This window comes from Boleophthalmus pectinirostris, unplaced genomic scaffold (assembly GCF_026225935.1).
Source record: "Boleophthalmus pectinirostris isolate CB_2022bp ecotype Guang Dong unplaced genomic scaffold, ASM2622593v1 HiC_scaffold_19, whole genome shotgun sequence".
In the NCBI taxonomy this organism is placed as follows: domain Eukaryota; kingdom Metazoa; phylum Chordata; class Actinopteri; order Gobiiformes; family Gobiidae; genus Boleophthalmus; species Boleophthalmus pectinirostris.
The window spans coordinates 30602174-30614190 of NW_026571140.1; the positions used below are offsets into that span (position 1 = coordinate 30602174).

At 39.9% G+C, this 12017-nt stretch overlaps 2 protein-coding genes and 1 pseudogene across 2 annotated transcripts; 2 read left to right on the forward strand and 1 right to left on the reverse strand.

Annotated features, from left to right (window-relative positions):
- Positions 1-2271: 2271 nt before the first annotated feature.
- On the forward strand, positions 2272-4098 carry LOC129409157 (immunoglobulin kappa light chain-like). The gene is made up of 5 exons (XM_055154332.1): positions 2272-2408; positions 2486-2730; positions 3023-3030; positions 3096-3136; positions 3680-4098. Exons 1-5 carry the CDS (start codon positions 2369-2371, stop codon positions 4006-4008), a joined length of 663 nt encoding a protein of 220 aa, XP_055010307.1. The 5' UTR covers positions 2272-2368; the 3' UTR covers positions 4009-4098.
- Positions 4099-6279: 2181 nt separating this feature from the next.
- LOC129407184 (immunoglobulin kappa light chain-like) lies at positions 6280-7995 on the reverse strand. Its single transcript, XM_055154333.1, has 5 exons — positions 7860-7995; positions 7469-7782; positions 7245-7252; positions 7139-7179; positions 6280-6687 (listed from the first exon to the last, which is right to left on the reverse strand). The coding sequence occupies exons 1-5, from the start codon at positions 7897-7899 to the stop codon at positions 6332-6334; spliced, it is 759 nt and encodes a 252-aa protein (XP_055010308.1). The 5' UTR covers positions 7900-7995; the 3' UTR covers positions 6280-6331.
- Positions 7996-8840: 845 nt separating this feature from the next.
- LOC129409140 (immunoglobulin kappa light chain-like) lies at positions 8841-10667 on the forward strand (annotated as a pseudogene).
- The last annotated feature ends 1350 nt before the right edge of the window (positions 10668-12017 follow it).

A 12017-nucleotide genomic window follows, 5' to 3' on the forward strand; every position in this document is an offset into this window, starting at 1 on the left:
CAATAGATACTTGTGAGCCACTGTCCCATAGCACTGTGGGTATCCACATCATTGAGTGAGGCTCTGATCAGGCATCTTCGTCCCACTAGCTTAGCTGTTTGTCTTTGTTTGCTAGTGAGAGGGGCATCGTGAGTAAACTGGGCATCAGTCTTACCAAGATGTACCGTAGTGTCAATCTTATTAGTAGAGGCTGAAACGTGTGTGACCTTACGACAGCCAATTGCCCAGTGATCAGAACTGCCACATTTATAACAGTGGTCACACTTGCCATGGGGGTTGTTGGCCTGGCAACGCTGGCACTTTCTTGAGATAAACGATTTCTGCTGGGGCCTGAAATTTCTGCCGTATGGTCGACTGAGCCTCTCTGGTGGTGGGGTCTTGGCACTTGGTGGAGGCTGGAGAGCTGGGTGGAAAGCTGTTGAATAGCTTCGCAAATTTGCTTTATTTCCCTGATCCACTTTTTCCAGGAGAGTTTCACGTTTGTTGGGTTCACTGAGCTTATTGCAGTTGGTGGTGTCAGGGCTGGGCCTCTCTCTATTGTTAATATTGTCTTCCCCCACTGCTGCAATTCGGGTGGCTCGTGCCTTGGAACTACAAGCCAGCTTGTTTTTTCTTTCCATTTCCAGAGTGTATGCATCAGTCACCTTTTCCAGCAGCATCTCATTCAGAAACCTTTGGGTCACGTAAGTATGGCTTTAAATCAGTCCTTATTGTATCATCTATCAGACCCGTAAGCACTGTCTGCAGGAATTGGTTTTTAATTAGCTCAGAGCTATATTTGAGTCCAGTCTCAAGCCCTTTCAGATGCAAACAAAAATCTGCTGCCTTAAGTCCATTGCTCTGAGGACAAACTGTATTGGTGTCTCTCTGGGATCCTGTGCGGCTCTCGTGAGAGTGTGATACAGTTTGGTAGAGTCCTTTTCAATGAAAATGTGTCCTCAGAATTTGTCTCAAAGCACTAAGAGGTAGGTCCACTCTGCTTTCAAGGTAGCTCTTAATTTTATTCCTGGAGCAATGGCCTGAATGACAGCTTCCACAATGTCAGACTCACTGTATCCTTTGTTTAGAGCTTTTTGAATCTGCCTCTCCAAACTAGTATATCCAAGTTTGTCCTTCTGGTGTGACTCACCAATTTGCCCCACAATTTTCAATTCCTTTCTATACAACTAGTGAACAAAAGGTGGATTGGCATTATAAACAGGAATGCTCGCATTAGAAGCAGTTGGTTGTCCATTGAAAACAGTAGGCGCATTCTGAGTGTTAGGTGCAGTACCTGGTAAATCCGAACAGAGGGGGCTCCCGCGCCGGAGTAGACGCGGCTTGCGTTTTAAGTTCATCAATGCGGTCGCAAACTATAAGCAACAGAGACATTCCTCCGTCCTCCCGAGAAATAACGTCATCTCCTTCCAGATACTGCAGAATAATCCTTCTCATTTTACGAGGTAAGTTCTTGTCCTTCTTCGCTTACAGCGAACTCCAACATCGTGCACAGATCAAATAGTCCAGCGGCAGGTAAAGTCAATAGTTTCTCCTCGATCTGTCCCAGTGTATCCTCCCAGATCACGGTCATGCTTTTCACCCGCAATCGACATTATTTTTATGCTTTTAGCGAGAGGTGAAAAGCATTTAGTCCAGGTGAGTGGGCCGCGGCGCTTGTAGCTCGTCAGCTGGTGGCTTAACTTCAACTCCACTCAGCTGTTTTCCGCTCCGTCAGTGTTGTCCCAAATGCGATCTCTTATCCCGGGTTTCGGCACCAAGATTTCTGTTGCACTCTTAAATAATCCAGGCGAATAGTTCCGTTTTGCAACGTTTATTTTATCAAAGCGGTTCATTACATGCGAGGCACGCAGGGCTACAACACCTGAGCGCAGGCCCACTCACAAACCTGGATGGGCGTGTCTGACCTACTTTTATAGCGGCCCCAACTATTGCACCACCATTTCCTCTGCTCTGATGCTACAATTAATTAATCAAATTTAATAAACTTGCCTGTAATTGAAAATACTACATAACATTTCATCAAAATAATATATAGATGGGCTACATAAGCAGTACCACATGCTTCTATCTTCTACACTGCATCGACTGACATGTTTGGATTTTGTGTGGATGTCTCTCTAGTTGACCACGTTATTCAAAATGTTGTATTAGTATAAAATATTGCAGCTTGTGTCTCCTGCATTGTTCATAGCAGGTGCAGCCTTATTTGACAGTTTTTCTCTCTCTTTGGTCTCATCTATAACCCGTCCTTTTGACTGGCAGCTCTGGCCCCTCCCTCTCCTCTTCTCCCTCTGCCTTATAAGCCTGAGCGTGTGTGTATCGAAGCTCCACTTTTGCTCTGAGCTGTACACCTCATCTCCGTGGCAACATGCTGTGGAACCTGCTCGCCCTGACCGCTGCTCTCACATGTAGGAGGCCCTCAGCTCATGTGGAGACTCTCTGTGTCTCTGATTATTTCATGTCTTGTTGTTGTTGTTGTTTACAGGTGTGAGTGCTGTTACCACGGTGACACAGAGGCCTGATGTTCTGACTGTGAGGAGAGGAGAGACGGCCTCCATGGACTGTAACCTGGGCAATGTTACTAAGCATGCTAGTGAATGGTACAAACAGATTCCTGAAACAAGTCCCATACCTGTTGTCATATATGGCTGGGGCTTCGCTGCAAAATATGGTCCTGGGTTTTCAGCTCCTAAATTCACACCGAGCCATCAGTCTTTAAATCAGATTATCGTTTGATCATCAATAATGTGGATGGAGTGGATTCTGCTGTTTATTACTGTAGCACATGGGATGATTCTGCTAAAGAGTGCGTATCACAGTGATACAGAGTGTGACAAAAACCTATGCCCTTCACTTCTGCTTTTACTGCTTGAGATTTGGAGCTCAAACTCAAACCAGACTAAAAGGTGATTGACAAATCACATTTAAAGTAGAAAAAAATAGTAAGATTTCAATATTTCCACTGTTGGATCTGTTAGATTTGACTTTCCCTGGGTAATGGGACACATGTGTTGATTGACAGAGTGGAGTGTGAGAGTGGCGTCCTCCTGATGACAGTGAGGAGGTTTTTGTAGCAGCGTGTGCACAGACTGAAGCACTGTGGTATTCGGACAAGGCACCAAGCTCATTGTGAACGGTAAGTGACTGTAACTCATCATCATAAACTACTTTTAACCACATTAAAGTCAGGAGAAATGTATTTATACATATCTTTATAATTTATGGAGGTATTTTTTACTCTCTACAACTACAATATACTACCTGAAACACTTTGCAAAAAGTATTTATTTTAAGTGTTTTAAAATATATTCATTAAAACAATTTGTTAAACTAATTAATTTTTTTATTTAACAAAAAAAAAAAATAAATTAAACAACTTATAACTGTTTAAGTGTTCGCGTTCAACATTTAGTTGTTCATGGCTTATTTTGAACATTTATTTGTTTCAGTAGCATAATATTTACTAAGCATCAGTCGCACACAACTGTGCAAAATAATCATCGTCATTGTCATCATGTTTTTTTAAATTTTATTTGATCCTATATTGTTCATTTTATGTATTATAGGCCTACTTATTTGAGTTTTATAAAATGAATTTTACATGATAGTTCTGTATATTTGTTGTGTTTTGCTCTTGTTAGTGTGTGTGTGTGACTTCCTGTGCTGTTGTGTCCTGCAGATGTGGCCCCTGCTCCTGTCCTGACTGTGCTCCCCCCCTCCCTCACACAGCTCCAGTCCAGCAGAGTCTCTCTGCTCTGTGTGTCTCATCAGAGGGGGCCCTTTGCTCAGGTGACCTGGTTGGTTGATGGGACTCCAGTGAACAGTGGGGTCTGGAGCAGCAGCAGCGCTGTGCAACAACCAGACCAGAGCTTCTACATGAGCAGCTCTCTGTCCATCAACACGACCGACTGGAGCACCCATAAGGTGTACACATGTAGGGTGTCTGTGGGCACCCACAGCTCAGAGAGGCACATCAGCAAATGCCAGTGTGGAGAAGAGTCTGAGTAGTCCCAGGACCTGGCCCTCTGTGTCCTCTCATACATGCTAAAGTCTATGTTGTACCGTTCTGCCTTTACAATAAATCAAATTACAAAAGTATTCACCGTGAGTCCTTGTGTCAAATGTGCCTGGACTATTTCTAATTAGACTAGCTGACCCAGCTCTGTTGTATTCTCACATATCACCACTAGATGTTATTTATATTACTGCGGACTTACAGTGTACCAGCTTTGGACTGACAGAAGAAAACCAGAGAGCAAAGGTGAGAGTGGGAGGGCAGAAAAGGTTTCACCTCTGCCAATCACTCGTAAAACAAATCAAATAAACTTAAAAACTTGAACAGAAAAAGATGTCCATGCATTGTCAGTGTACTGTTGAGCATGAACCCTGTGCTCTGGTCCATTTGAGGAGGCACCTGTCGGTCTCACAGTAATTCTAGTAGTAATAGTAGAGACAGATGATGATAAGTATGGTGAACTTACTCAGCCACCTCCCAACATATTATTACAACCACGTCTGTATTGACTACCTTGTTAATTATAGAAGGATTTATGACATACAATCGTTCAGCAAATGAAAATGAGCTTGTAGATAAATTAGGTCTTTGCTTTAAATGTATTGTGCAATGCGCCAGTCAAATAAATAAATAAATAAATAAAATAAATAAATAAAGAAGGACAGAGTTTAAGATATTAAAATCTGACAAGTTCTGCATGAAATATAAAAGTGGTGATCTTTTCTCGCTCTAGTTTTTCTGTCACTTTAGTAAAACGAGCGCCCTCTACTGGTGAAAGTAGGGTACATTCAAAAGACACTCCAAAGATGTGTGGATCATATTGGCAATAAAGTCCACAGTGTTTTTATAAAACGTTCAAGAAAATAATCTTCAATGTCTGTGTAAAAAAAAAAAAAAATCGTGCATAATTTTTCTCTTATGTTTACTGTTCCACTTGCTCCTACAGGCAGTTCTGTATATTTAGCTATTTTAAAAAACAATATCTATGTTTTAATGCATTTGCAGTCATTTCCTGCAGTGGTTGCATTCAAGGTTGGGCTGAATATCCTGTATTATTATTTTGTAAAAATGTTACCAAAATAATAACATAGAATAAAACACTTTTGCTGTATGATGCAATTCAGTCTAAAAGTTAACTTATATTTTCAATGAATAAATAGGAGCAGGCTGGATTAGAGGTGCTTTGTGATTGGTCAGTGCTTCCTGTAGTAAGAGTCGATAGAAACAGGACAGAATAAAGAACATTTTCTCTCAAAAGAAAACAGCAACTGAGAAAGATTTAAAAATGACTAAGATTAGTTTGTTTGAATCACACAAAACATTTCAAGTACACATTTACACATGTTTCATTATGACAATAAGTTTACATTGTTAAAATAAGCATTTTAAAATAACATAATCTAAGTTAGATTATGTTATTTTAAAAACATGAATTAAAGAATTAACAACGGTCCATTTGTTTTCCACAATTATTATTTCAAAAGTGTACATGTGTAGGCTACTTTCAGTGTTTAGTATTTCAGTTTGGACCAATGAATCTGCACAGAGGAAACATCTGCTGACCTGATGAGTAAACTGTCTCTCACACGAGTTATAAATAAATACAGGATTTGAAAAGGAACGTTTTATGTAAATCATTTGAGAGAACTGATCATTATGGTTATGGACCATCAATGAAGTGTTACTCTCACCCATAATGCACCTGTACTTCTGGACTCTCAATGTTGTAGATAAAACCCGTCATGTTGTAGCCGTGCTGTGTTGAATAATGACGTCTGCAGTTTGTTCTTGACACTCTGCAGGTCTCACCCACAAAATTCAGTTTTACTGATGAGTCACATTATAAAACTCAGGTCGCCTCTGTGGAGCTGCAGGTGCACGAACAGTGGGCGACAGGAGCGTAAAGTGTTTGTCCACTGATCTGAAGGTCGGCGGTTTGAATCCCACTCTCGTCATAAACATCTTCGGTTGAGCAGTCAGATCCACTGACCCACAGATTGGCGATGCAATTCCAGCTCCCACAAAATAATATTGTTGTTGTGTCCTTGGGCAAGACACTTGACCCATCTCACCTCTGCATACACTGGTGTATGAATGTGTGTGTTCCTTAATGTAAAGTGCTTTGAATGCCTTGAAGGTGGAAAAGCGCTATATAAAATGAGACAATTTACCTTAAGTATGAAGGACGATGAAACCAGTTTCATAATATTTTAAGTCTGAGGACAAGTTGGATGTTACAACTAATAGTAGGAACTTCAAAAAAGTCATTTTTAAAATTATCATTTTATTGGATGCATTTTGAAACAAACTGTATTATCAGTACAAAATCAGTACACTGATGGGACTACTCAGACTTTTCTCCACACTGGCATTTGCTGATGTGCCTCTCTGAGCTGTGGGTGCCCACAGACACCCTACATGTGTACACCTTATGGGTGCCCCAGTCGGTCGTGTTGATGGACAGAGAGAGCTGCTCATGTAGAAGCTCTGGTCTGGTTGTTGCACAGCGCTGCTGCTCCAGACCCCACTGTTCACTGGAGTCCCATCAACCAACCAGGTCACCTGAGCAAAGGGCCCCCTCTGATGAGACACACAGAGCAGAGAGACTCTGCTGGACTGGAGCTGTGTGAGGGAGGGGGGGAGCACAGTCAGGACAGGAGCAGGGGCCACATCTGCAGGACACAACAGCACAGGAGGTCACACACACAACACTACAAGAGCAAAACACAACAAATATACAGAACTATGATAAATGTAACACGTTATAAATGACTTTAAAGAGAGAAAAAAACAAAACTAAACACTCAAACATAATATAATTAGCAGCATATATGAACAGTATAGTGAAATATTAGTGACAGTGTTATAGGAGACTGATGTTTCATAATATGTGAATATATGTGATAATATGAAAATTTGTTCTGCAAAGAAATAATGGACATTTGTTTGTTGAATGTGAACAATAAAAATGATTTTAGCTTAAATATATTTTGTGATTGTGATCAAAAAGAGAATGTTTAAGTTAAGTGGAAAATACCTCCATAAATTAACAGTGTATAAACACATATCTCCTGACTTTAATGTGGTTAAAAGAAGTTTTAAAGATGAGTTATAGTCACTTACCGGTCACAATGAGCTTGGTGCCTTGTCCAAATACCACAGTGCTTCAGTCTGTGCACACGCTGCTACAAAAACCTCCTCACTGTCATCAGGAGGACGCCACTCTCACACTCCACTCTGTCAATCAACACATGTGTCCCATTACCCAGGGAAAGTATAAACCAACAGTGGAAATATTGAAATATTAGTATTTTTTATCCTTTCATTGTGATTTATCAGTCACCTTTTAGTCTGGTTTGAGTTTGAGCTCCAAATCTCAGAGCAGTAAAAGCAGAAGTGAAGTGCATAGGTTTTTGTCACACTCTGTATCACTGTGATACGTACTCTTTAAGCAGAATCATCCCATGTTTTACAGTAATAAACAGCAGAATCCACTCCATCCACATTATTGATGATCAAACGATAATCTGATTTAGACTGATGATTAGATGTGAATTTAGGAGCTGAAAATCCAGGACCATATTCTACATTGCTAAAGTCATGACGAAATTTCAGAACATATTTAGGAGCTGCACCAGGAATCTGTTTGTACCATCGGGCAGACTGGTCAGTGACTGTGCCCAGGTTACAGTCCATGGAGGCCGTCTCTCCTCTCCTCACAGTCAGAACATCAGGCCTCTGTGTCACCGTGGTAACAGCACTCACACCTGTAAACAACAACAACAACAAGACATGAAATAATCAGAGACACAGAGAGTCTCCACATGAGCTGAGGGCCTCCTACATGTGAGAGCAGCGGTCAGGGCGAGCAGGTTCCACAGCATGTTGCCACGGAGATGAGGTTTCACTGCAGAGAGACGAAAGGTTCAGAGAGTGAAGAGAGGAGCGGCTGAGGGGGATTTCATATAAGGCCCAAACCAGAGGAACTGAGGGAGGAGCCTGACTTTGAATGAATTAACAGCTATAACATCTGAAGAAATGAGATGCTTAGAAAGAAACAAAACACAACTACAGATGTGATTTTGATAGGAAACATTACAAATAAGGTGAACATTTTAATTTATATTTTGTCTCTTATATATATACATTGTAATTGTAATTGTAAATGTTAACTTGCTGTTCATTCGCTGTTTTTTTCTTGGAATTCTGTCATTGTTTAATAGGGTTAGGCATTATAAGTACTTTTTACTTCAGCCTAAACCCTTTCAGTCATGATCTATGGGATTGTAGTCTATGTTTTGTTTTGTTTTGTTTTGTAGTGCTGCAAAATGACTGAATAAACAACAACTACTACTACTAACATTTGAAAAACAACTTTGCACAATAAAGACCCTCAAAACCGTTTTACAATTTTGTAACAAGTGTTTGGCCACTGTTTGACTTAGTAAAGTGTACCTTAATACTGGCAGAATAGGACAGATGGTGATATTAAAGTTGTTTGGTTTTCTATTACCTATTTTAACAGGTAAAACTTGATGTAGTTAACACTCTCTTGCTATTTAAAGTCAAATACAATTCATGCATTTTTAAAGTAAGTCTAAGCAGTACCACATGCTTCTATCTTCTACACTGCATCGACTGACATGTTTGGATTTTGTGTGGATGTCTCTCTAGTTGACCACGTTATTCAAAATGTTGTATTAGTATAAAATATTGCAGCTTGTGTCTCCTGCATTGTTCATAGCAGGTGCAGCCTTTATTTGACAGTTTTTTCTCTCTCTTTGGTCTCATCTATAACCCGTCCTTTTGACTGGCAGCTCTGGCCCCTCCCTCTCCTCTTCTCCCTCTGCCTTATAAGCCTGAGCGTGTGTGTATCGAAGCTCCACTTTTGCTCTGAGCTGTACAACTCATCTCCGTGGCAACATGCTGTGGAACCTGCTCGCCCTGACCGCTGCTCTCACATGTAGGAGGCCCTCAGCTCATGTGGAGACTCTCTGTGTCTCTGATTATTTCATGTCTTGTTGTTGTTGTTTACAGGTGTGAGTGCTGTTACCACGGTGACACAGAGGCCTGATGTTCTGACTGTGAGGAGAGGAGAGACGGCCTCCATGGACTGTAACCTGGGCTATGTTACTCAGCATGCTAGTGGATGGTACAAACAGATTCCTGAAACAAGTCCCATACCTGTTGTCACATATGGCTGGGGTTTTCCTGCAAAATATGGTCCTGGGTTTTCAGCTCCTAAATTCACACCGAGCCATCAGTCTTAAATCAGATTATCGTTTGATCATCAATAATGTGGATGGAGTGGATTCTGCTGTTTATTACTGTAGCACATGGGATGATTCTGCTAAAGAGCACGTATCACAGTGATACAGAGTGTGACAAAAACCTATGCCCTTCACTTCTGCTTTTACTGCTTGAGATTTGGAGCTCAAACTCAAACCAGACTAAAAGGTGATTGACAAATCACATTTAAAGTAGAAAAAATACTAAGATTTCAATATTTCCACTGTTGGATCTGTTAGATTTGACTTTCCCTGGGTAATGGGACACATGTGTTGATTGACAGAGTGGAGTGTGAGAGTGGCGTCCTCCTGATGACAGTGAGGAGGTTTTTGTAGCAGCGTGTGCACAGACTGAAGCACTGTGGTATTCGGACAAGGCACCAAGCTCATTGTGAACGGTAAGTGACTGTAACTCATCATCATAAACTACTTTTAACCACATTAAAGTCAGGAGAAATGTATTTATACATATCTTTATAATTTATGGAGGTATTTTTTACTCTCTACAACTACAATATACTACCTGAAACACTTTGCAAAAAGTATTTATTTTAAGTGTTTTAAAATATATTCATTAAAACAATTTGTTAAACTAATTAATATTTTTATTTAACAAAAAAATAAAAAATAAATTAAACAACTTATAACTGTTTAAGTGTTCGCGTTCAACATTTAGTTGTTCATGGCTTATTTTGAGCATTTATTTGTTTCAGTAGCATAATATTTACTAAGCATCAGTCGCACACAACTGTGCAAAATAATCATCATCATTGTCATCATGTTTTTTTTTGAATTTTATTTGATCCTATATTGTTCATTTTATGTATTATAGGCCTACTTATTTGAGTTTTATAAATGAATATTACATGATAGTTCTGTATATTTGTTGTGTTTTGCTCTTGTAGTGTTGTGTGTGTGTGTGACCTCCTGTGCTGTTGTGTCCTGCAGATGTGGCCCCTGCTCCTGTCCTGACTGTGCTCCCCCCCTCCCTCACACAGCTCCAGTCCAGCAGAGTCTCTCTGCTCTGTGTGTCTCATCAGAGGGGGCCCTTTGCTCAGGTGACCTGGTTGGTTGATGGGACTCCAGTGAACAGTGGGGTCTGGAGCAGCAGCGCTGTGCAACAACCAGACCAGAGCTTCTACATGAGCAGCTCTCTGTCCATCAACACGACCGACTGGAGCACCCATAAGGTGTACACATGTAGGGTGTCTGTGGGCACCCACAGCTCAGAGAGGCACATCAGCAAATGCCAGTGTGGAGAAGAGTCTGAGTAGTCCCAGGACCTGGCCCTCTGTGTCCTCTCATACATGCTAAAGTCTATGTTGTACTGTTCTGCCTTTACAATAAATCAAATTACAAAAGTATTCACCGTGAGTCCTTGTGTCAAATGTGCCTGGACTATTTCTAATTAGATTAGCTGACCCAGCTCTGTTGTATTCTCACATATCACCACTAGATGTTATTTATATTACTGCGGACTTACAGTGTACCAGCTTTGGACTGACAGAAGAAAACCAGAGAGCAAAGGTGAGAGTGGGAGGGCAGAAAAGGTTTCACCTCTGCCAATCACTCGTAAAACAAATCAAATAAACTTAAAAACTTGAACAGAAAAAGATGTCCATGCATTGTCAGTGTACTGTTGAGCATGAACCCTGTGCTCTGGTCCATTTGAGGAGGCACCTGTCGGTCTCACAGTAATTCTAGTAGTAATAGTAGAGACAGATGATGATAAGTATGGTGAACTTACTCAGCCACCTCCCAACATATTATTACAACCACGTCTGTATTGACTACCTTGTTAATTATAGAAGGATTTATGACATACAATCGTTCAGCAAATGAAAATGAGCTTGTAGATAAATTAGGTCTTTGCTTTAAATGTATTGTGCAATGCGCCAGTTAAATAAATTAATAAATAAATAAGTAAATAAATAAATAAATAAACAAAGAAGGACAGAGTTTAAGATATTAAAATCTGACAAGTTCTGCATGAAATATAAAAGTGGTGATCTTTTCTCGCTCTAGTTTTTCTGTCACTTTAGTAAAACGAGCGCCCTCTACTGGTGAAAGTAGGGTACATTCAAAAGACACTCCAAAGATGTGTGGATCATATTGGCAATAAAGTCCACAGTGTTTTTATAAAACGTTCAAGAAAATAATCTTCAATGTCTGTGTAAAAAAAAAAAATCGTGCATAATTTTTCTCTTATGTTTACTGTTCCACTTGCTCCTACAGGCAGTTCTGTATATTTAGCTATTTTAAAAACAATATCTATGTTTTAATGCATTTGCAGTCATTTCCTGCAGTGGTTGCATTCAAGGTTGGGCTGAATATCCTGTATTATTATTTTGTAAAAATGTTACCAAAATAATAACATAGAATAAAACACTTTTGCTGTATGATGCAATTCAGTCTAAAAGTTAACTTATATTTTCAATGAATAAATAGGAGCAGGCTGGATTAGAGGTGCTTTGTGATTGGTCAGTGCTTCCTGTAGTAAGAGTCGATAGAAACAGGACAGAATAAAGAACATTTTCTCTCAAAAGAAAACAGCAACTGAGAAAGATTTAAAAATGACTAAGATTAGTTTGTTTGAATCACACAAAACATTTCAAGTACACATTTACACATGTTTCATTATGACAATAAGTTTACATTGTTAAAATAAGCATTTTAAAATAACATAATCTAACTTAGATTATGTTATTTTAAAA